The sequence below is a fragment of the Dendropsophus ebraccatus genome, chromosome 1 (assembly GCF_027789765.1).
Source record: "Dendropsophus ebraccatus isolate aDenEbr1 chromosome 1, aDenEbr1.pat, whole genome shotgun sequence".
Taxonomy (NCBI): domain Eukaryota; kingdom Metazoa; phylum Chordata; class Amphibia; order Anura; family Hylidae; genus Dendropsophus; species Dendropsophus ebraccatus.
In genome coordinates, this window is record NC_091454.1 from 230,681,605 (window position 1) to 230,706,574 (window position 24,970).

The following is a 24,970-nucleotide window of genomic DNA, read 5'->3' on the forward strand; positions in this document are numbered from 1 at the left end:
CCCACAGCTGGGACAACTAAGGTGGAGATCCACAGCCTGGACAACTAAGGTTGAGACCCACAGCCGGGACAACTAAGGTGGAGACCCACAGCCTGGACAACCAAGGTTGAGACCCACAGCCAGGACAACTAAGGAGGAAACCCACAGCCGGGACACCTAAGGTGGAGACCCACAGCCGGGACAACTAAGGTTGAGACCCACAGCCGGGACAACTAAGGAGGAGACCCACAGCCGGGACAACTAAGAAGGAGACACACAGCCGGGATAACTAAGGAGGAAACCCACAGCCGGGACAACTAAGGAGGAGACACACAGCCAGGACAGCTAAGGAGGAGACCGACAGCCGGGGCAACTGAGGAGGAGACCGACAGCCGGGGCAACTGAGGAGGAGACCGACAGCCGGGACAACTGAGGAGGAGACCGACAGCCGGGACAACTGAGGAGGAGACCGACAGCCGGGACAACTAAAGAGGAGACCGACAGCCGGTACAACTAAGGAGGAAACACACAGCCGGGATAACTAAGGAGGAAACCCACAACCTGGACAACTAAGGAGGAGACACACAGCCAGGACAGCTGAGGAGGAGACCGACAGCCGGGGCAACTGAGGAGGAGACCGACAGCCGGGACAACTGAGGAGGAGACCGATAGCCGGGACAACTGAGGAGGAGACCGACAGCCGGTACAATTAAGGAGGAGACCGACAGCCGGGACAACTAAGGAGGAAACACACAGCCGGGACAACTAAGGAGGAGACACACAGCCAGGACAACTAAGGAGCAGACACACAGCCGGGACAACTAAGGAGGAAACACACAGCCGAGACAACTAAGGAGGAAACATACTGCTTGGACAACTAAGAAGGAAATATACAGCCGCGACAACTAAGTTGGAGAAACACAGGCGGGACAACTAAGGGGGACACACAGCCGGGACAAGTAAGGGGGAAACACACAGCCGGGACAAGTAAGGGGGAAACACACAGCCGGGACAACTAAGGAGGAAACCCACAGCCGGGACAACTAAGGGGGAGACACACAGCCAGGACAACTAAGGGAGAAACACACAGCCGGGACAACTAAGGAGGAGACACACAGCCGGGACAACTAAGGAGGAGACCCACACCCGGGACAACTAAGGAGGAAACCCCCAGCTGGGACAACTAAGGAGGAAACCCAAAGCCGGGACAACTAAGGAGCAGCTCTATAAGAAGCATTTCATGGTTGGTCCTTTAACAGCCTCGCCAATCTCCACACCGGACCCCAAAAATCTATGGAGGGGCTGAAACTCAATGTTGCCCCCCAGTGACAGCCCTGAAAGCTGTGGAGATGTGTATGGACCCAGGTTTGCAGACCCTCTGCTGCAGGGTCTGAAAACCTGGTCAGGACCCCCAAGAATCGTCAGACCTCTGTAATTGCAAACAGGTTTTTGAACCAAATAGGAACTTCTCTTCTTCTATTGTATCACATCCTTATTTCCTGGAATAAAATGGTGAATTATCTGTATAAATCCTACCATGTGATTATCTGGAATGTTCTATAGATTCGGTCTCTCACAGGTTACGATACCTACCAGAAATATTACCCCCCTCTCCATTCTGTGTAGCGTATGAGATATTTATTATCCCTGCTGTATCTATTCCTCCATAGTGGAGTGTCCATCTTAATGCCCTGTTAGATGGTCCGTGATCAATCATGGAGCTGGATTGTTCCTATGACCCCTTCTGCCGCACATCCTCTATTACAGAGGGATACTTACAATAGACAGTCCATGATTTTTCAGCAGGTCAAAGAATTGTTTATTGATCACTAGCCCTATTGCACAGAACTCCCCTTGGTAATGGAGTACTCATATTAAAGCGACTCTGTACCAACAATCTGACCCCCCCCCCAAACCGCTTGTACCTTCAGATAGCTGCTTTTAATCCAAGATCTGTCCTGGGGTCTGCTCGGCAGGTGATACAGTTATTGTCATGAAAAACAACTTTTAAACTTGCAGGCCCGTGCCCAACGGCCGTGGCCTAGACTGTGTATGCACGGCACATGGGCTTGATAGTTAAGGCACCTGTGCAATGTTCAGACAGGAGAAAATGTTCTAGGGGCATTCCTAATGATGAAGAGGGTGGGGTGGTGCAAAGTTAGGGCACAGATTCTGTAGGCCACGGCTGTTTGACACAGGGCTGCCAGTATAAAAGTAATTTTTTAGGACAATAACTGCTAAAGATGAGCAGAACTTTCTGACTTTCGGTCCGAAAGCCGCTCACTTCAGTGCGATGCCTGTGATCTGGGGGGGTGCATAGTTACGCTCCCGGGAATCTGCGGGCAGGATCTTCCAGGGAATTCAAGATACATTCTCTGGAAATCCAGGGAATGTATCTTGAATTCCCTGGAAGATCCTGCCCGCAGATTCCCGGGAGCGCAACTATGCACCCGGGATCGCAGGCATAGTAATTGAACGAAGATGCCGTCGGACCAAAAGTTCAATAGTTCACTCATCCCTAATAACTGCATCACCTGCCTGTTACGGCCGCGGCGGCCACCCGTGCTCCGGGCCGCCGCCGCTACCTCCCTCTGCCCCATGCAGCTGCCGGGGTCCTTGTGCAGGGACCCGGCGCTGCTACCTGTTCGGCCCCGGGGTTCGCCTTACCTCGGCCCGGTCCCGTCTCCGTCTGTGCCGGCCGGTGCGCGCGTCCCCGCCTCCTAGGGCGCGCGCGCCGGCTGTCTCAGATTTAAAGGGCCAGTCCGCCCCTAATTGGTGTATGCACACAATCACTCCCTATAAATTCCAGCCCTGCCCCACTACAGGTGTTGGAGCCTCTACATGCTTCCCATAGTGTTTGGCCCAGCTCCCTGTTGTTCCTGACCTTAGTCTTTGTCCCTTGTTCCTGTCTTCAGTCCTTGTCCCTAGTCCTTGCCCGCTGCCTTCCCATTGTTCCTGAGTCCTGTCCGCCACCTGCGATCACGTCTACAGTCCTCCTGCCACGCCTCACCTGCCGTCACTAGCAACCAAGCCAGGGGTAGCGACCTGGGGGTCGCCTGCCGCAGCAAGTCCATCCCGCCTTGCGGCGGGCTCTGGTGAAAACCAGCGGCCCCTTAGACTCCGCTTCCTGGTGAGGTTAGTGCTATCACTAGTGACGGTCCAGTGGATCCACTGCTCCAGGCGTTACAGTAGGCTCCAACCATGGATCCCGGCGAGGTGCCTGATCTCCGTGACGTCGCCAGAGTGGTCGCTCAACAGGCTCAACAAATCCAGCAACAGTAGCAGCAGATCCAGCAACTGACTGCCGCCTTACAGCAGCATACTACAGCTCAGCGCTCACCACCACCTGCAGCCACCTCGAGACTTCGATTGGCCCTCCCGAGTAAATATGGAGGCGATCCCAAGTTGTGCAGGGGATTCCTGACACCATGCATATTGAACTTTTAAGTAGTCAGTTTCCCACCGAGCGCTCTAAAGTGGCTTTCATCATCAGCCTATTGGAGGGTAGAGCTCTAGCCTGGGCCACGCCGCTGTGGGACCGAGATGATCCTGTTTCTGCCAATCTCCGAACCTTCCTTGCCGAGTTTCGCTCCGTCTTTGAGCAACCTGCCCGTGCTACTTCAGCTGAGACTGCTCTCCTCAACCTCTCTCAAGGGAGCTCCTCTGTTGTTGACTACGCCATCCAGTTCCGCACCCTGGCAGCTGAATTGGACTGGAATGAGGCCGCTCTATTAGCCACCTTCAAGAAGGGCCTATCTAGTCGGGTGAAAGACGTGCTCTCCGCCCGCGACCTCCCTACATCTCTGAACGATCTAATCCTACTGGCTACCAGAATCGACAACCGATTTTCCGAGAGAGAGGAGGAGGTCCGGCAAGAACGACGACTAAGCCTGCCCCGTCGCCATCACCGCTTAGCACCGGTGTTCCAGAATCCTGTTGCTCCTGTACCCCAGTTGACTCCTGAGATTCCAATGCAAGTAGAACGAGTTCGCCTGACTCCTCATGAGAGGGCTCGCCGACTAGAGCTGAATCTTTGTCTCTATTGTGGTTGCTCTGATCACTTTCGGCAGAGATGTCCCCAACGTCCTCAGTGTCCGGGAAACGCTCGCACCTAGGTCCGGTAGGAGAGGCCTCCCTAGGTGTGAATGCCACCTCTCCAAGATTGTCTATGCCAGTTTCCATCCAGACACCCTTAGGACAAATTCACCAAACTACTGCCTTCATCGACTCCGGGTCTGCGGGCAGTTTCATCGCAGCTACCTTGGTCCAAAGATGGCGGCTACCCGTGATCCAGCTAGCCCAACCCCTCTCTATCTCCTCGGTCACGGGCGAGACTCTTGCTGAAGCTGTGCTCTACCAGACTGCACCTCTAGTCCTCCAGGTGGGCGCTTTGCATCAGGAGAGCATCTCCTTCTACGTCTTGCGCCATTCCTCTTCCGACATCTTGCTGGGTCTACCTTGGCTGCAATTACATACCTCTAAGCTAGACTGGAGAACCGGGGAGATTCTCAGTTGGGGTCTAGACTGCCCTAACCGGTGTCTGAAGCTTCCTCAGCCCAAGGGCTCTGTGACTTCACCTGACTCCGTCAAGCCTCTACCCGGCCTACCGGCAGAATACCAAGACTTGGCTGACGTCTTTTCTGCCAAAGAGGCGGACTCTCTACCCCCTCACCGGACATATGATTGTCCCATAGACCTCCTTCCTGGAACTTCTCCTCCATGAGGTCGGGTGTACCCTCTCTCCGTGCCCGAGACTGAGGCCATGTCTTCCTACATCCGGGAGAACCTACAAAAGGGTTGCATTCGCAAATCCACATCCCCTGCTGGCGCAGGATTCTTCTTTGTACAGAAGATGGACGGTTCTCTTCACCCATGCATAGACTACAGGGGCCTAAATAAGGTGACAGTCAAGAACCGGTATCCTCTTCCACTTATCCCTGAACTATTCGATCTTCTCTAAGCTGGACCTCAGGGGAGCGTACAATTTAATCCGTATTCGTGAAGGAGATGAATGGAAGACCGCTTTTAACACCAGAGATGGGCACTACGAATACTTGGTCATGCCATTCAGCCTATGTAATGCCCCAGCGGTTTTCCAGGAATTTGTTAACGACATCTTCCGAGACCTCCTCTATGTCTGCGTCATTGTCTATCTTGACGACATTTTGGTCTTCTCCCCTGACCAGCAGACTCACGTGGCACAAGTGCGTCAGGTCTTACGAAGACTACGGGCCAATCATCTGTCGCCAAGCTAGAGAAGTGCGTTTTCCATCAGCGCAGTCTTCCGTTTCTTGGGTATATTGTCTCCGACCAGGGTCTACAAATGGATCCGGCCAAGCTCTCAGCTGTTCTCCAGTGGCCACGTCCTGTGGGACTCAGAGCTATCCAACGCCTCCTAGGATTTGCCAACTATTATCGGCAGTTCATCCCACACTTCTCTATCCTGGTCGCACCCATCGTGGCCCTCACTAAGAAGAAGGCGGATCCCAGGCATTGGCCACCTGAGGCCGAGCAAGCCTTCACTAGCTTAAAGTCAGCCTTTGCTTCTGCTCCTGCGCTAGTTCGCCCAGATGCCACCAAGCCGTTTTCACTTGAGGTCGACGCGTCTTCAGTAGGCGCTGGAGCCGTCCACTCGCAAAAGGACGCATCAGGCAAAACCCGAACCTGTGGGTTCTTCTCTAAGACTTTCTCCCCTGCCGACAGGACTATACTATTGGCAACCGAGAACTCTTGCCGATTAAGTTGGCACTGGAGGAGTGGCGTCATCTCCTAGAGGGGGCTAGACATCCGGTAAATATCTACACGGACCACAAGAACCTTCTCTACCTCCAATCGGCCTAACGTCTCAATCCCCGGCAGGCCAGGTGGTCTCTTTTCTTTTCACGTTTCAACTTCGTTATCCATTTCCGTCCGGCTGAGAAGAACGTGAAAGGCGATGCTCTCTCCCGAGCATCTGACGTCATGGGACAAGAGGACTCCCCTCGCCACATTATACCTCCCGATCGCCTAGTGCCAGTCGCCACATCCACTCTTCAAAGGGTGCCTCCCAGTAAGACCTATGTGCGCCCTGCTCTTCGAAGACGCATCTTGAAATGGGGTCATTCCTCTATGGTGGCCGGGCATCCGGGAGTTCTAAAGACCGGGCAACTGATCTCCCGCCACTACTGGTGGCCTAGCCTTCTCCAAGATGTCAAGGACTTTGTGGCTTCCTGTACCATCTGTGCCAGAAACAAGTCCTCCCATCAAAAACCTGCCGGCCTACTTCAGCCCTTGCCAGTTCCAGACCGCCCCTGGTGCCATATAGGCATGGACTTTGTCACAGACTTGCCTACATCTGCGGGTAACACGGTCATTTGGGTTGTTACTGACCGCTTCTCCAAGATGTCCCACTTCGTGGCTCTTCCTGGACTACCATCAGCTCCTCGCCTGGCCCAGCTGTTCTTTCAGCATATCTTCCGCCTACATGGTCTTCCTCTTCATATAGTGTCTGACAGAGGCTCACAATTCGTCTCCAGATTCTGGCGTGCTCTCTGCTCTCAACTCGAAGTGAAGCTGGATTTCTCATCGGCCTGTCATCCCCAGACCAATGGGCAAGTGGAAAGGGTCAATCAGGTCCTTGGCAGTTATCTTCGACATTTCGTCTCCGCTCGCCAGGACAACTGGTCCAGTCTGCTTCCATGGGCGGAGTTCTCCTACAACCATCTGGACTCGAGTTCCACAGGCAAGTCACCCTTCTATGTGGTCTATGGACATCACCCTCGTCCTCCTCTGCCTCTCTCTCCAGCCTCTGAGGTCCCAGCCGTGGAGGAGTTGTTATCTGACCTGCAGTCGATCTGGGAACAGACTCGACAATCTTTGCTCAAGGCATCTGACCTCATGAAGGGCCAGACGGATAAGAGAAGAAAACCCGCCACAAATTTTCTCCCAGGTGACAAAGTCTGTCTCTCGGCCAAATATGTCCGACTCAAGATTCCCAGCTACAAGTTGGGTCCTCGACTCCTCTGTCCTTTCTCGGTGCTAAAACGCATCAACCCTGTCACCTACAAACTCCGCCTACCCCCTACTATGCGGATTCCGAACGCCTTCCATGTTTCCCTCTTAAAGCCAGTTTTCCTCAACCGGTTCTCCGATAAGTCTTCGTTCTCTGCTCCACAAGCACGTCTACGTTGTTAAAGACATTCTGGCCATGAAAACTGTCAGAGGGAGACGGTTCTTCCTGGTGGACTGGAAAGGATTTGGTCCTGAGGAGAGGTCCTGGGAACCCGAGGCTAACATCCTGAACCAAGATCTCATCAAGAGGTTCCTGCAGGCTAGAAAGAGGGGGAGGCCAAAGGGGGGGGGGTACTGTCACGGCCGCGGTGGCGTCCCGTGCTCCGGGCTGCCGCCGCGACCTCCCTCTGCCCCATGCAGCTGCCGGGGTCCTTGTGCAGGGACCCGGCGCTGCTACCTGTTCGGCCCCGGGGGGCGCCTTACCTCGCCCCGCTCCTGTCTCCGTCTGTGCCGACCGGCGCGCGCGTCCCCGCCTCCTAGGGCGGGCGCGCGCCGGCTGTCTCAGATTTAAAGGGCCAGTCCGCCCCTAATTGGTGTATGCACACAATCACTCCCTATAAATTCCAGCCCTGCCCCACTACAGGTGTTGGAGCCTCTACATGCTTCCCATAGCGTTTGGCCCAGCTCCCTGTTGTTCCTGACCTTAGTCTTTGTCCCTTGTTCCTGTCTTCAGTCCTTGTCCCTAGTCCTTGCCCGCTGCCTTCCCATTGTTCCTGAGTCCTGTCCGCCACCTGCGATCACGTCTACAGTCCTCTGCCTGCCTGCATCTCCTGCCTACTGCTCCTGCCACGCCTCGCCTGCCGTCACTAGCAACCAAGCCAGGGGTAGCGACCTGGGGGTCGCCTGCCGCAGCAAGTCCATCCTGCCTTGCGGCGGGCTCTGGTGAAAACCAGCGGCCCCTTAGACTCCGCTCCCTGGTGAGGTTAGTGCTATCACTAGTGACGGTCCAGTGGATCCACTACTCCAGGCGTTACACTACCGAACGGACCCCAGGACAGATCTTGGATTAAAAGCAGCTACCAGAAGGTACAAGTGGTTTGGGGGGGACAGATAGTGGGTACAGAGTCGCTTTAATAATGGGGCTGTTATATGTCCTTTATAGTGATGGGCTCAGTATCTTATAGTGATGGGGTCTCCTTCACCAGTGACTGGCGGCATCACCCGGAGGTGGTGGAAGATTCTAATGGGTCTCCTCCACCAGTGACCCCTGGCGTCACCTGGAGGTGGTGGGAGATCCTCCTGGGTCTCCTGCACCAGTGATCGGTTGCATCTCCTGAGGTGGTGAGAGATTCTCCTGGATCTTCTCCACCAGTGACCGGCGACATCACCTAGAGGTGGTGGGAGACTCTCCTGGGTCTCCTCCACCAGTGACCGGCGACACCACCCGGGGGTGGTGGGAAAATCTCCTGGGTCTCCTTCACCAGTGATTGGCGACATCACCTAGAGGTGGTGGGAGACTCTCCTGGGTCTCCTCCACCAGTCACCGGCGACACCACCCACAGGTGGTGGGAGATTCTCCTGGATCTTCTCCACCAGTGACCCCTAACGTCACCCGGAGGTGGTGGGAGATTCTCCTGGGTCTCCTCCATTAGTGATCGGCGGTCTCACCCGGAGGTGGTGGAAGATTCTCTTAGGTCTCCTCCACCAGTGACTGGCAGCGACAGGAGATTCTCCTGGGTCTCCTTCAACCCTGTCACCTACAAACTCCGCCTACCCCCTACTATGCGGATTCCGAACGCCTTCCATGTTTCCCTCTTAAAGCCAGTGGTCCTCAACCGGTTCTCCGATAAGTCTTCGTTCTCTGCTCCACAAGCCCTCTCTGGCGACGTCTACGTTGTTAAAGACATTCTGGCCATGAAAACTGTCAGAGGGAGACGGTTCTTCCTGGTGGACTGGAAAGGATTTGGTCCTGAGGAGAGGTCCTGGGAACCCGAGGCTAACATCCTGGACCAAGATCTCATCAAGAGGTTCCTGCAGGCTAGAAAGAGGGGAGGCCAAAGGGGGGGGGAGATTCTCCTGGGTCTTCTCCACCAGTGACCCCTAACGTCCCCCGGAGGTGGTGGGAGATTCTCCTGGGTCTCCTCCATCAGTGATCGGCGGTGTCACCCGGAGGTGGTGGAAGATTCTCCTAGGTCTCCTCCACCAGTGACTGGCAGCGAGAGGAGATTCTCCTGGGTCTCCTTCACCAGTGACCGGCGGCATCAGCCGGAGGTGGTGGGAAATTCTCCTGGGTCTCCTCCACCAGTGATCGGCGGCGTCACCCGCAGGTGGTGGGATATTCTCCTGGGTCTTTTCCACCAGTGACCCCTGGCGTCACCTGGAGGTGGTGGGAGATCCTCCTGGGTCTCCTGCACCAGTGATCGGTGGCATCTCCTGAGGTGGTGGGAGATTCTCCTGGATCTTCTCCACCAGTGACCGGCGTCATCACCTAGAGGTGGTGGGAGACTCTCCTGGGTCTCCTCCATCAGTGACCGGTGACACCACCCGGAGGTGGTGGGAAATTCTCCTGGGTCTCCTCCACCAGTGATCGGCGGTGTCACCCAGAGGTGGTGGGAGATTCTCCTGAGTCTCCTCCATCAGTGACTGGCGACACCACCCGGAGGTGGTGGGAGATTCTCCTAGGTCTCCTCCACCAGTGACCAGCAACACCACCCGGAGGTGGTGGGAAATTCTCCTGGGTCTTCTCCACCAGTGACCCCTAATGTCACCCAGAGGTGGTGGGAGATTCTCCTAGGTCTCCTCCACCAGTGACCGGCAACACCACCCGGAGGTGGTGGGAAATTCTCCTGGGTCTTCTCCACCAGTGACCCCTAACGTCACCCGGAGGTGGTGGGAGATTCTCCTGGGTCTCCTCCACCAGTGACCCCTTATGTCACCCAGAGGTGCTGGGAGATTCTCCTGGGTCTCCTCCACCAGTGATCGGCGGCGTCACCCGAAGTTGGTGAAAGATTCTCCTGGGTCTCCTCCACCAGTCACCGGCGACACCACCCACAGGTGGTGGGAGATTCTCCTGGATCTTCTCCACCAGTGACCCTTAACGTCACCCGGAGTTGTTGGGAGATTCTCCTGGGTCTTCTCCACCAGTGACCCCTCACGTCACCCGGAGGTGGTGGGAGATTCTCCTGGGTCTCCTCCATCAGTGATCGGCGGTGTCACCCGGAGGTGGTGGGAGATTCTCCTAGGTCTCCTCCACCAGTGACTGGCAGCGACAGGAGATTCTCCTGGGTCTCCTTCAACCCTGTCACCTACAAACTCCGCCTACCCCCTACTATGCGGATTCCGAACGCCTTCCATGTTTCCCTCTTAAAGCCAGTGGTCCTCAACCGGTTCTCCGATAAGTCTTCGTTCTCTGCTCCACAAACCGTCTCTGACGACGTCTACGTTGTTAAAGACATTCTGGCCATGAAAACTGTCAGAGGGAGACGGTTCTTCCTGGTGGACTGGAAAGGATTTGGTCCTGAGGAGAGGTCCTGGGAACCTGAGGTTAACATCCTGGACCAAGATCTCATCAAGAGGTTCCTGCAGGCTAGAAAGAGGGGGAGGCCAAAGGGGGGGGAGAAGATTCTCCTGGGTCTTCTCCACCAGTGACCCCTAACATCACCCGGAGGTGGTGGGAGATTCTCCTGGGTCTCCTCCATCAGTGATCGGCGGTGTCACCCAGAGGTGGTGGAAGATTCTCCTAGGTCTCCTCCACCAGTGACTGGCAGCGACAGGAGATTCTCCTGGGTCTCCTTCACCAGTGACCGGCGGCATCAGCCGGAGGTGGTGGGAAATTCTCCTGGGTCTCCTCCACCAGTGACCGGTGGCATCAGCCGGAGGTGGTGGGAAATTCTCCTGGGTCTCCTCCACCAGTGATCGGCGGCGTCACCCGCAGGTGGTGGGATATTCTCCTGGGTCTCTTCCACCAGTGACCCCTGGCGTCACCTGGAGGTGGTGGGAGATCCTCCTGGGTCTCCTGCACCAGTGATCGGTGGCATCTCCTGAGGTGGTGGGAGATTCTCCTGGATCTTCTCCACCAGTGACCGGCGACATCACCCAGAGGTGGTGGGAGATTCTCCTGAGTCTCCTCCACCAGTGACCGGCGACACCACCCGGAGGTGGTGGGAGATTCTCCTAGGTCTCCTCCACCAGTGACCGGCAACACCACCCGGAGGTGGTGGGAAATTCTCCTGGGTCTTCTCCACCAGTGACCCCTAATGTCACCCAGAGGTGGTGGGAGATTCTCCTGGGTCTCCTCCACCAGTGACCGGCAACACCACCCGGAGGTGGTGGGAAATTCTCCTGGGTCTTCTCCACCAGTGACCCCTAACGTCACCCGGAGGTGGTGGGAGATTCTCCTGGGTCTCCTCCACCAGTGACCCCTTATGTCACCCAGAGGTGCTGGGAGATTCTCCTGGGTCTCCTCCACCAGTGATCGGCGGCGGCACCCGAAGGTGGTGGGAGATTCTCCTGGGTTTCCTCCAACAGTGATCGGTGGCGTCACCCGGAGGTGGTGGGAGATTCTCCTGGGTCTTCTCCATCAGTGACCGGCAACACCACCCGGAGGTGGTGGGAGATTCTCATGGGTCTCCTCCACTAGTGATCGGCGTCACCTGGAGGTGGTGGGAGATTCTCCTGGGTCTCCTCCATCAGTGACCGGCGACACCACCCGGAGGTGGTGGGAGATTCTCCTGGGTCTCCTCCACCAGTGACCAGCAACACCACCCGGAGGTGGTGGGAGATTCTCATGGGTCTCCTCCACCAGTGATCGGCGTCACCTGGAGGTGGTGGGAGATTCTCCTGGGTCTCCTCCACCAGTGATCGGAGGCGTCACCCGGAGGGTGTGGGAGATTCTCCTGGGTCTTCTCTACCAGTGACCCCTAACGTCACCCGGAGGTGGTGGGAGATTATCCTGGGTCTCCTCCACCAGTGACCCCTAATGTTACCCAGAGGTGGTGGGAGATTCTCCTGGGTCTCCTCCACCAGTGATCGGCGGCGTCACCCGAAGGTGGTGGAAGATTCTCCTGGGTCTCCTCCACCAATGACCGGTGACACCACCCGGAGGTGGTGGAAGATTCTCCTGGGTCTCCTCCACCAGTACTCGGCGTCGTCACCCGGAGGTGGTGGGAGATTCTCCTGGGTCTCCTCCACCAGTGACCCCTAATGTCACCCTGAGGTGGTGGGAGATTCTCCGGGGTCTTCTCCACCAGTGACCGGAGATGGTGGATGATTCTACTGGGTCTCCTCCACCAGTGACCGCGGGCTTGGGGGGAGACTCACTCGACACCCCCCCCCCCCCCCCCCCCAGCTATGCCTCTGGGTGCTTTCAGTATTATTGGGGTGCACGGCTTTACCTCTACAGTCAGACACAAGTATTACAGTTAAGGAAAATCTCTGGTGCTTCAGTGATGTCACTATTATTGGGGTGCTCTCTGTATTGGAGGTGCTCACAGTATTGTGGGGGTGCTCAGGATTATTGGGGTATTGTGCTCTCAATATTGCGGGGTGATGTCACTATTAGGGGTTTTCTCAGTATTGGCATCATGTCACTATTATTCGGGGTGTTCTTTGTAGTATTGGTGCTGTCAGATATATTGGGGTGATGTCAGGTGTATTGGGGTGCTCTCTGTAGTACTGGGGGTGTTGTCAGATATTTGGGGATGCTCTCTAGTATTGAGGTGTTGTCAGATGTTTTGGGGGTGCTGTCAGATGTTTTGGGGGTGCTCTCTGTAGTACTGGGGTGCTGTCGGGGTGCTCTCTGTACTGGGGTGCTGTCGAATGTGTGGGGGTGCACTCTGTACTGTGGTGCTGTCGGGGCTGCTCTCTGTACTGGGTTGCTGTCGGATGTCTCGGGGCTGCTCTCTGTACTGGGTTGCTGTCGGATGTCTCGGGGTGCTCTCTGTACTGGGGTGCTGTCGGATGTGTCGGGGTGCTCTCTGTACTGGGATGCTGTCGGATGTGCTGTCGGATGTGTCGGGGTGCTCTCTGTACTGGGATGCTGTCGGATGTGCTGTCGGATGTGTCGGGGTGCTGTCGGATGTGTCGGGGTGCTCTCTGTACTGGGATGCTGTCGGATGTGCTGTCGGATGTGTCGGGGTGCTGTCGGATGTGTCGGGGTGCAGGGCTTTGTCCTCCTCAGGCTATCACACAGTTTTGGAAACTTTCTGGTACTTTGGTGAAACTTTCAGCCGAGTTGCGGAATGATTAATCCCTTTTCCCGGATCAGCCAATCAGCGTGTTGGGGGCAGGACTCTTGGCCGCGGATCAGCCAATCAGCGTGTTCGAGGCGGGACGGCCGGGGTCGGTGCTCGGCAGCAGACGGGCGCTGGGATTTGTCACATCCCAGAAGTTTGGTGCTGATCCCGGACACATCCCGTGCAGCCCCGGACCCCGCTCTCTACCGGACACATCCAGGGGCCCCGGACCCCGCTCTCTACCGGACACATCCCGTGCAGCCCCGGACCCCGCTCTCTCCCGGACACATCCCGTGCAGCCCCGGACCCCGCTCTCTCCCGGACACATCCCGTGCAGCCCCGGACCCTGCTCTCTACCGGACACATCCCGTGCAGCCCCGGACCCCGCTCTCTCCCGGACACATCCAGGGGCCCCGGACCCCGCTCTCTCCCGGACACATCCGGGGGCCCCCCGCCTCCTCCTCGGGCAGCCTTACACCGGCTCCTTTGTCTCCTCGGTGGGATCGGGTTTCCCGGCTCTCCCCGTGGGGCCCCGGAGCCGTGCTCTTCCTCCTCCTTCTCCGAGCTCTTCTTCCTCTGGGATCTGGGAATCGTGCGCTCTATCCCCGGAGATCTCCCCGCAGGATCCCTCCAGCTGGCCCCGCCGCCCCCCTGTGCTCTGGAGCCCCCTCCCCCCAGCTGAGTGCTTTGGGGGCCCCCAGGATCCCCTGACCACCGGGGCCCCCTACCCCCCAGTACAGGGGCTGTGCCCGGAGCGGGATGGACCCCCGGCTGCTGCTGCTGCTGCTCTGGACCCCGGCGGCCCTGGCTGTGGAAGGTAACAACTTCTATTACCCGGGGATGTGGTATACAGAGCTGTCTATAGGGGACTGGTATACAGAGCTGTCTATAGGGGACTGGTATACAGAGCTGTCTATAGGGGACTGGTATACAGAGCTGTCTATAGGGGACTGGTATACAGAGCTGTCTATAGGGGACTGGTATACAGAGCTGTCTATAGGGGACTGGTGTACAGAGCTGTCTATAGGGGACTGGTATACAGAGCTGTCTATAGGGGACTGGTATACAGAGCTGTCTATAGGGGACTGGTATACAGAGCTGTCTATAGGGGACTGGTATACAGAGCTGTCTATAGGGGACTGGTATACAGAGCTGTCTATAGGGGACTGGTATACAGAGCTGTCTATAGGGGACTGGTGTACAGAGCTGTCTATAGGGGACTGGTATACAGAGCTGTCTATAGGGGACTGGTATACAGAGCTGTCTATAGGGGAGTGGTATACAGAGCTGTCTATAGGGGAGTGGTATACAGAGCTGTCTATAGGGGACTGGTATACAGAGCTGTCTATAGGGGACTGGTATACAGAGCTGTCTATAGGGGACTGGTATACAGAGCTGTCTATAGGGGAGTGGTATACAGAGCTGTCTATAGGGGAGTGGTATACAGAGCTGTCTATAGGGGAGTGGTATACAGAGCTGTCTATAGGGGACTGGTATACAGAGCTGTCTATAGGGGACTGGTATACAGAGCTGTCTATAGGGGACTGGTATACAGAGCTGTCTATAGGGGACTGGTATACAGAGCTGTCTATAAGGGACTGGTATACATACAGCTGTCTATAGGGGAGTGGTATACAGAGCTGTCTATAGGGGACTGGTATACAGAGCTGTCTATAGGGGGCTGGTATACAGAGCTGTCTATAGGGGGCTGGTATACAGAGCTGTCTATAGGGGACTGGTATACATACAGCTGTCTATAGGGGACTGGTATACAGAGCTGTCTATAGGGGACTGGTATACAGAGCTGTCTATAGGGGGCTGGTATACAGAGCTGTCTATAGGGGACTGGTATACAGAGCTGTCTATAGGGGACTGGTGTACAGAGCTGTCTATAGGGGACTGGTATACAGAGCTGTCTATAGGGGACTGGTATACAGAGCTGTCTATAGGGGACTGGTATACAGAGCTGTCTATAGGGGACTGGTGTACAGAGCTGTCTATAGGGGAGTGGTATACAGAGCTGTCTATAGGGGACTGGTATACAGAGCTGTCTATAGGGGGCTGGTATACAGAGCTGTCTATAGGGGACTGGTATACAGAGCTGTCTACAGGGGACTGGTATACAGAGCTGTCTACAGGGGACTGGTATACAGAGCTGTCTATAGGGGACTGGTATACAGAGCTGTCTATAGGGGACTGGTGTACAGAGCTGTCTATAGGGGACTGGTGTACAGAGCTGTCTACAGGGGACTGGTATACAGAGCTGTCTATAGGGGACTGGTATACAGAGCTGTCTATAGGGGACTGGTATACAGAGCTGTCTATAGGGGACTGGTATACAGAGCTGTCTATAGGGGACTGGTATACAGAGCTGTCTATAGGGGACTGGTGTACAGAGCTGTCTATAGGGGACTGGTATACAGAGCTGTCTATAGGGGGCTGGTATACAGAGCTGTCTATAGGGGGCTGGTATACAGAGCTGTCTATAGGGGACTGGTATACAGAGCTGTCTATAGGGGACTGGTATACAGAGCTGTCTATAGGGGAGTGGTATACAGAGCTGTCTATAGGGGAGTGGTATACAGAGCTGTCTATAGGGGAGTGGTATACAGAGCTGTCTATAGGGGACTGGTATACAGAGCTGTCTATAGGGGGCTGGTATACAGAGCTGTCTATAGGGGACTGGTATACAGAGCTGTCTATAGGGGACTGGTGTACAGAGCTGTCTATAGGGGACTGGTATACAGAGCTGTCTATAGGGGACTGGTATACAGAGCTGTCTATAGGGGACTGGTATACAGAGCTGTCTATAGGGGACTGGTATACATACAGCTGTCTATAGGGGACTGGTATACAGAGCTGTCTATAGGGGACTGGTATACAGAGCTGTCTATAGGGGAGTGGTATACAGAGCTGTCTATAGGGGACTGGTATACAGAGCTGTCTATAGGGGACTGGTATACAGAGCTGTCTATAGGGGACTGGTATACAGAGCTGTCTATAGGGGACTGGTGTACAGAGCTGTCTATAGGGGACTGGTGTACAGAGCTGTCTATAGGGGAGTGGTATACAGAGCTGTCTATAGGGGAGTGGTATACAGAGCTGTCTATAGGGGACTGGTATACAGAGCTGTCTACAGGGGAGTGGTATACAGAGCTGTCTATAGGGGACTGGTATACAGAGCTGTCTATAGGGGACTGGTATACAGAGCTGTCTATAGGGGACTGGTATACAGAGCTGTCTATAGGGGACTGGTATACAGAGCTGTCTATAGGGGACTGGTATACAGAGCTGTCTATAGGGGACTGGTATACATACAGCTGTCTATAGGGGACTGGTATACATACAGCTGTCTATAGGGGACTGGTATACATACAGCTGTCTATAGGGGACTGGTATACATACAGCTGTCTATAGGGGACTGGTATACATACAGCTGTCTATAGGGGACTGGTATACATACAGCTGTCTATAGGGGACTGGTATACAGAGCTGTCTATAGGGGACTGGTATACAGAGCTGTCTATAGGGGACTGGTATACATACAGCTGTCTATAGGGGACTGGTATACATACAGCTGTCTATAGGGGACTGGTATACATACAGCTGTCTATAGGGGACTGGTATACATACAGCTGTCTATAGAGGGCCGGTGTACACAGAGCTGTCTATAGGGGACTGGTGTACACAGAGCTGTCTATAGGGGACTGGTATACATACAGCTGTCTATAGGGGACTGGTATACATACAGCTGTCTATAGGGGACTGGTGTACACAGAGCTGTCTATAGGGGACTGGTGTACACAGAGCTGTCTATAGGGGACTGGTATTATACAGATGCTTCCAGCTCTAACTGACTATAGGAGACTAATGAACAGAGCTGTCTGGCTTTAGGTGACTGGTAAGGCTGGCTATAGCTGCCTGGTAATGTATAGATTTGTCTATACGCAGCTGGTATGGTATAGATCTGTCTATAGGTGGCTGGTACGGTATAGATCTGTCTATAGGTGGCTGGTACGGTATAGATCTGTCTATAGGTTAGGCTGGTACGGTATAACTCTGTCTATAGGTGGCTGGTACGGTATAACTCTGTCTATAGGTTAGGATAGTAAGGTATAGATCTGTCTATAGGCGGCTGGTACGGTATAGATCTGTCTATAGGTTAGGCTGGTACGGTATAGATCTGTCTATAGGTTAGGCTGGTACGGTATAGATCTGTCTATAGGTGACTGGTACGGTATAGGTCTGTCTATAGGTTAGGCTGATACGGTATAGGTCTGTCTATAGGTGGCTGGTACGGTATAGATCTGTCTATAGGTGGCTGGTATGGTATAGATCTGTCTATAGGTTAGGCTGGTACGGTATAAATCTGTTTACAGGTGGCTGGTACGGTATAGGTCTGTCTATAGGTGGCTGGTACGGTATAGGTCTGTCTATAGGTGGCTGGTACGGTATAGATCTGTCTATAGGCGGCTTGTATGGTATAGATCTGTCTATAGGTTAGGCTGGTACGGTATAGGTCTGTCTATAGGCGGCTGGTACGGTATAGGTCTGTCTTTAGGTGGCTGGTACGGTATAGATCTGTCTATAGGCGGCTGGTATGGTATAAATCTGTCTATAGGCGGCTGGTACGGTATAGATCTGTCTATAGGCGGCTGGTATGGTATAGATCTGTCTATAGGTTAGGCTGGTACGGTATAGGTCTGTCTATAGGCGGCTGGTACGGTATAGGTCTGTCTTTAGGTGGCTGGTACGGTATAGATCTGTCTATAGGCGGCTTGTATAGTATAGATCTGTCTATAGGTTAGGCTGGTACGGTATAGGCTGGTACGGTATAGGTCTGTCTATAGGCGGCTGGTACGGTATAGATCTGTCTAGGTTAGACTGGTACGGTATAGATCTGTCTATAGGTTAGGCTGGTACGGTATAGGTCTGTCTATAGGTTAGGCTGGTATGGTATAGATCTGTCTATAGGTTAGGCTGGTACGGTATAGGCTGGTACGGTATAGGTCTGTCTATAGGTGGCTGGTACGGTATAGATCTGTCTATAGGTTAGGCTGGTACGGTATAGATCTATCTATAGGTTAGACTGGTACGGTATAGATCTGTCTATAGGTTAGGCTGGTATGGTATAGATCAGTCTATAGGCGGCTGGTATGGTATAGATCAGTCTATAGGCGGCTGGTATGGTATAGATCTTTCTATAGGTGGCTGGTACGGTATAGATCTGTCTATAGGTTAGGCTGGTACGGTATAGATCTGTCTATAGGTTAGGATAGTAAGGTATAGATCTTTCTATAGGTGGCTGGTACGGTATAGATCTGTCTATAGGTTAGGCTGGTACGGTATAGGCTGGTACGGTATAGGTCTGTCTATAGGTGGCTGGTACGGTATAGATCTTTCTATAGGCGGCTGGTATGGTATAGATCTGTCTATAGGCGGCTGGTATGGTATAGATCTGTCTATAGGCGGCTGGTACGGTATAGATCTGTCTATAGGTTAGGCTGGTATGGTATAGATCTGTCTATAGGTTAGGCTGGTACGGTATAGATCTGTCTATAGGTTAGGCTGGTACGGTATAAATCTGTTTACAGGTGGCTGGTACGGTATAGGTCTGTCTATAGGTGGCTGGTACGGTATAGATCTGTCTATAGGCGGCTTGTATGGTATAGATCTGTCTATAGGTTAGGCTGGTACGGTATAGGTCTGTCTATAGGCGGCTGGTACGGTATAGGTCTGTCTTTAGGTGGCTGGTACGGTATAGATCTGTCTATAGGCGGCTGGTATGGTATAGATCTGTCTATAGGCGGCTGGTACGGTATAGATCTGTCTATAGGCGGCTGGTATGGTATAGATCTGTCTATAGGTTAGGCTGGTACGGTATAGGTCTGTCTATAGGCGGCTGGTACGGTATAGGTCTGTCTTTAGGTGGCTGGTACGGTATAGATCTGTCTATAGGCGGCTTGTATAGTATAGATCTGTCTATATGTTAGGCTGGTACGGTATAGGCTGGTACGGTATAGGTCTGTCTATAGGCGGCTGGTACGGTATAGATCTGTCTAGGTTAGACTGGTACGGTATAGATCTGTCTATAGGTTAGGCTGGTACGGTATAGGTCTGTCTATAGGTTAGGCTGGTATGGTATAGATCTGTCTATAGGTTAGGCTGGTACGGTATAGGCTGGTACGGTATAGGTCTGTCTATAGGTGGCTGGTACGGTATAGATCTGTCTATAGGTTAGGCTGGTACGGTATAGATCTATCTATAGGTTAGACTGGTACGGTATAGATCTATCTATAGGTTAGACTGGTACGGTATAGATCTGTCTATAGGTTAGGCTGGTATGGTATAGATCAGTCTATAGGCGGCTGGTATGGTATAGATCAGTCTATAGGCGGCTGGTATGGTATAGATCTTTCTATAGGTGGCTGGTACGGTATAGATCTGTCTATAGGTTAGGCTGGTACGGTATAGATCTGTCTATAGGTTAGGATAGTAAGGTATAGATCTTTCTATAGGTGGCTGGTACGGTATAGATCTGTCTATAGGTTAGGCTGGTACGGTATAGGCTGGTACGGTATAGGTCTGTCTATAGGTGGCTGGTACGGTATAGATCTTTCTATAGGCGGCTGGTATGGTATAGATCTGTCTATAGGCGGCTGGTATGGTATAGATCTGTCTATAGGCGGCTGGTACGGTATAGATCTGTCTATAGGTTAGGCTGGTATGGTATAGATCTGTCTATAGGTTAGGCTGGTACGGTATAGATCTGTCTATAGGTTAGGCTGGTATGGTATAGATCTGTCTATAGGTTAGGCTGGTACGGTATAGGTCTGTCTATAGGTGGCTGGTACGGTATAGATCTGTCTAGGTTAGACTGGTATGGTATAGATCTATCTATAGGTTAGGCTGGTACGGTATAGATCTTTCTATAGGTGGCTGGTACGGTATAGATCTATCTATAGGTTAGACTGGTATGGTATAGATCTGTCTATAGGTTAGGCTGGTATGGTATAGATCTTTCTATAGGTGGCTGGTACTGTGCACAACCTGCAGAATCTGTAGTATGATGATGGTGATGCTGGAGCTGAGAGGTTATAATGTGTGTATAATATCCCGGAGGCTGGATGGGGGGTCTGATATATAGGAGTATACAGTATCATGGACCCCGTTACTGCTCCCTTCAGTACTGGGCCCCAGTCCCTGTGTGATGGATAAAGTTGTAAGCTCTGCGGTCCAGCCCTCTATTGTATGGGGCTATTAATACCAGCTATAGCAGCGCTGCCTCTCAGGATTGTTTAGAAACAATGGCGGTGTCTGCGCTCTCCTCCTTCCTGTCTCCCCTCCCTTCCTCCCCCCTTTCCTCTCTCCCCCTCCTCACTCTTTCATCTGCTGCTCCTTTCACTTTCTCCTCCCCCATTCCCAACTTCTCTGCACTTCTATCCTCCCTGTTACCCAGACTGTAGTGCCCTGCGCCGGCCGCTATATACCTTACCCAGACTGTAGTGCCCTGCGCCGCCTGCTATATACCTTACCCAGACTGTAGTGCCCTGCGCTCCCGCTATATACCTTACCCAGACTGTAGTGCCCTGCGCCGGCCGCTATATACCTTACCCAGACTGTAGTGCCCTGCGCCCCCGCTATATACCTTACCCAGACTGTAGTGCCCTGCGCCCCCGCTATATACCTTACCCAGACTGTAGTGCCCTGCGCCCCCGGCTATATACCTTACCCAGACTGTAGTGCCCTGCGCCCCCGCTATATACCTTACCCAGACTGTAGTGCCCTGCGCCGGCCGCTATATACCTTACCCAGACTGTAGTGCCCTGCGCCCCCGCTATATACCTTACCCAGACTGTAGTGCCCTGCACCCCCGGCTATATACCTTACCCAGACTGTAGTGCCCTGCGCCCCCGGCTATATACCTTACCCAGACTGTAGTGCCCTGCGCCCCCGGCTATATACCTTACCCAGACTGTAGTGCCCTGCGCCGGCCGCTATATACCTTACCCAGACTGTAGTGCCCTGCGCTCCCGCTATATAACTTACCCAGACTGTAGTGTCCTGCACCGCCCGCTATATACCTTACCCAGACTGTAGTGCCCTGCGCCGGCCGCTATATACCTTACCCAGACTGTAGTGCCCTGCGCTCCCGCTATATAACTTACCCAGACTGTAGTGCCCTGCGCCGGCCGCTATATACCTTACCCAGACTGTAGTGCCCTGCGCCCCCGCTATATACCTTACCCAGACTGTAGTGCCCTGCGCCCCCGCTATATACCTTACCCAGACTGTAGTGCCCTGCGCCCCCGCTATATACCTTACCCAGACTGTAGTGCCCTGCGCCCCCGCTATATACCTTACCCACAGTGTAGTGTCCTGCGCCCCCGCTATATACCTTACCCAGACTGTAGTGCCCTGCGCTCCCGCTATATACCTTACCCAGACTGTAGTGTCCTGCCCCCCTGGCTATATACCTTACCCAGAGTGTAGTGCCCTGCGCCGCCCGCTATATACCTTACCCAGACTGTAGTGCCCTGCGCCCCCGCTATATACCTTACCCAGAGTGTAGTGCCCTGCGCCGCCCGCTATATACCTTACCCAGACTGTAGTGTCCTGCGCCCCCGCTATATACCTTACCCAGACTGTAGTGTCCTGCACCCCCGGCTATATACCTTACCCAGACTGTAGTGCCCTGCGCCGGCCGCTATATACCTTACCCAGACTGTAGTGCCCTGCGCCCCCGCTATATACCTTACCCAGACTGTAGTGCTTTGCGCCCCCGCTATATACCTTACCCAGACTGTAGTGTCCTGCGCCCCCGCTATATAACTTACCCAGAGTGTAGTGTCCTGCGCCCCTGCTATATACCTTACCCAGACTGTAGTGTCCTGTACCCCCGGCTATATACCTTACCCAGAGTGTAGTGCCCTGCGCTCCCGCTATATACCTTACCCAGACTGTAGTGTCCTGCGCCCCCCGCTATATACCTTACCCAGACTGTAGTGCTTTGCGCCCCCGCTATATACCTTACCCAGACTGTAGTGCCCTGCGCCCCCGCTATATACCTTACCCAGACTGTAGTGTCCTGCGCCCCCTGCTATATAACTTACCCAGACTGTAGTGTCCTGCGCCCCCCGCTATATACCTTACCCAGACTGTAGTGCCCTGCGCCCCCGCTATATACCTTACCCAGACTGTAGTGCCCTGCGCCGCCCGCTATATACCTTACCCAGACTGTAGTGTCCTGCGCCCCCTGCTATATACCTTACCCAGACTGTAGTGTCCTGCACCCCCGGCTATATACCTTACCCAGACTGTAGTGTCCTGCGCCCCACATTCTGTGGCTCCCCAGATCCCTCTCTTCTTACCGCTCCCCCTTGTCTGCACTGGTACCACAACCCTCATCATACATCATCATGTCTGTGTACCCAGGTGTCCTGTCCCCAGCAGTGTGCCCGCCATCATGTGGCACTGTGTGTATAGACTGTCACCCCTCGGACATGTGGGGGGGTTGGTGTTTGGTCGCTATGATCCCCAGAGGACATGTGTGGGGGGGTTGGTGTTCAGTCGCTGTGGGGAGGGGGGGGGGGGGGGGGGTTGGAGTGTTGGATCACTGTCACTCCCGGAGGACATGTTGGAGGGGGGGGGTTTGGTGTCAGGTCGCTGTCACCCCCGGAGGACGTGTTGAGGGGGGGGGTTGGTGTTGGGTCGCTGTCCCCCCTGGAGGACATGTTGGGGGGGTGTTTGGTGCCGGGTCGCTGTCACCCCTGGAGGACATGGGGGGGGGGGAGGGGGTTGGTGTTGGGGGGGGGGGATGTTGGGTCGCTGTCACCCCCGGAGGACGTGTTGGGGGGGGGGGGGTGTTGAGTCGCTGTCACCCCTGGAGGACATGTTGGGGGGGGGGGGGGAAAGTGTTGGGTCACTCACTCCCGGAGGACATGTTGGGGGGGTTTGTTGTTCGGTCGCTGTCACTCCCGGAGGACATGTTGGGGGGGGGGGGTTGTGTTGGGTCACTGTCACCCCCGGAGGACATGTTGGGGGGGGGGGAGTGTTGGGTCACTGTCACTCCCGGAGGACATGTTGGGGGGGGGGGAGTGTTGGGTCACTGTCACCCCCGGAGGACATGTTGGGGGGGGGGGGAGTGTTGGGTCACTGTCACTCCCGGAGGACATGTTGGGGGGGTTTGTTGTTCGGTTCGCTGTCAGCCCCGGAGGACATGTTGGGGGGGGGGGGTTGTTTGGTGTCGGGTCGCTGTCAGCCCCGGAGAAGATGTTGGGGGGGGGGGGGGGGGTTGGTGTTGGACCGCTGTCACTCCTGGAGGACATGTTGGGGGGGGGGGGGGTGTTTGGTGTTGAGTCGCTGTCACTCCCGGAGGACATGTTGGGGGGGGGGGGGGGGGCGGCGGTTGGTGTTGGGTCACTGTCACTCCCGGAGGACATGTTGGGGGGGTTGGTGTTTGGTCCCTGTCACCCCCTGGAGGACATGTTGGGGGGGTTGATGTCGGGTCGCTGTCACCCCAGGAGGACATGTTGGGGGGTTGGTGTTGGGTAGCTGTCACTGGCGGAGGACATGTTGGGGGGGGGGGGCGGGGGTTGGTGTTGGGTCACCGTCACCCCCGGAGGACATGTTGGGGAGGTTGGTGTTGGGTCGCTGTCACTCCCGGAGGACATGGGGGGGGTCGCTGTCACCCCCGGAGGACATGTTGGGTGGGTTGGTGTTGGGTCGCTGTCACTCCCGGAGGAAATGTTGGGGGGGGGGGGGGGGGGGTTGGTGTTGGGTCGCTGTCACTCCCGGAGGACATGTTGGGGGGGTTGGTGTTTGGTCCCGGTCACCCCCTGGAGGACATGTTGGGGAGTTGGTGTTGGGTCGCTGTCACCCCCGGAGGACATGGCGGGGGTTGGTGTTGCGTCGATATCACCCCCGGAGGACATGTTGGGGGGGTTGGTGTTGGGTCGCTGTCACTCCCGGAGGAAATGTTGGGGGGGGGGGGGGGGTTGGTGTTGGGTCGCTGTCACTCCCGGAGGACATGGGGGGGTCGCTGTCACCCCCGGAGGACATGTTGGGGGGGTTGGTGTTGGGTCGCTGTCACTCCCGGAGGACATGGGGGGGGGGGGGGGGGTTGGTGTTGCGTCAATGTCACCCCCGGAGGACATGTTGGGGGGGTTGGTGTTGGGTCGCTGTCACTCCCGGAGGAAATGTTGGGGGGGGGTTGGTGTTGGGTCGCTGTCACTCCCGGAGGACATGGTAGGGTCGCTGTCACCCCCGGAGGACATGTTGGGGGGTTGGTGTTGGGTCGCTGTCACTCCCGGAGGAAATGTTGGGGGGGGGGTTGGTGTTGGGTCGCTGTCACTCCCGGAGGACATGGGGGGGGTCGCTGTCACCCCCGGAGGACATGTTGGGGGGGTTGGTGTTGGGTCGCTGTCACTCCCGGAGGAAATGTTGGGGGGGGGGGGGTTGCTGTTGGGTCGCTGTCGCTCCCGGAGGACATGATTGGGGGGGGGATGATTTGCAGTTGTTACATTTATTGATGTCTTACAAGTCCTGTAAAGCTCTTCTTCTCCTCCTCCTCCTCAATTTGCCCCCTGGGTGCAGCCAGCGCCCCCCCTCACCCCCAGTCACATTCAGTGAGGATTAGGAGTAGATGAGAGGGGACGTCCTCCCTCCCCGACCGGAGCCCACCTGCTGGTATAATGACCCCTGACCTTGCATGGGGGCACACATCACTATATACCGTATTTACCTGACTATAGGATAATGACCTCTGA

The 24,970-nt window shown here is 55.0% G+C and overlaps 1 protein-coding gene across 4 annotated transcripts in view; it reads left to right on the forward strand.

Annotated features, from left to right (window-relative positions):
- The window catches only part of EPHB4 (EPH receptor B4), a 91,934-nt gene that overhangs the window by 35,579 nt on the left and 31,385 nt on the right, over positions 1-24,970 (forward strand). For 2 of the 4 annotated variants that reach the window (XM_069950122.1, XM_069950131.1), the window contains exon 1: positions 13,368-14,019. The exons of the other annotated variants lie outside the window; for them this stretch is intronic. In XM_069950122.1, coding sequence (XP_069806223.1) covers positions 13,962-14,019 — 58 coding nt within the window. In that variant the 5' untranslated portion in view covers positions 13,368-13,961. Of the gene's footprint in view, positions 1-13,367; positions 14,020-24,970 lie in introns of those variants that run through there. 4 annotated transcript variants of the gene reach the window in all.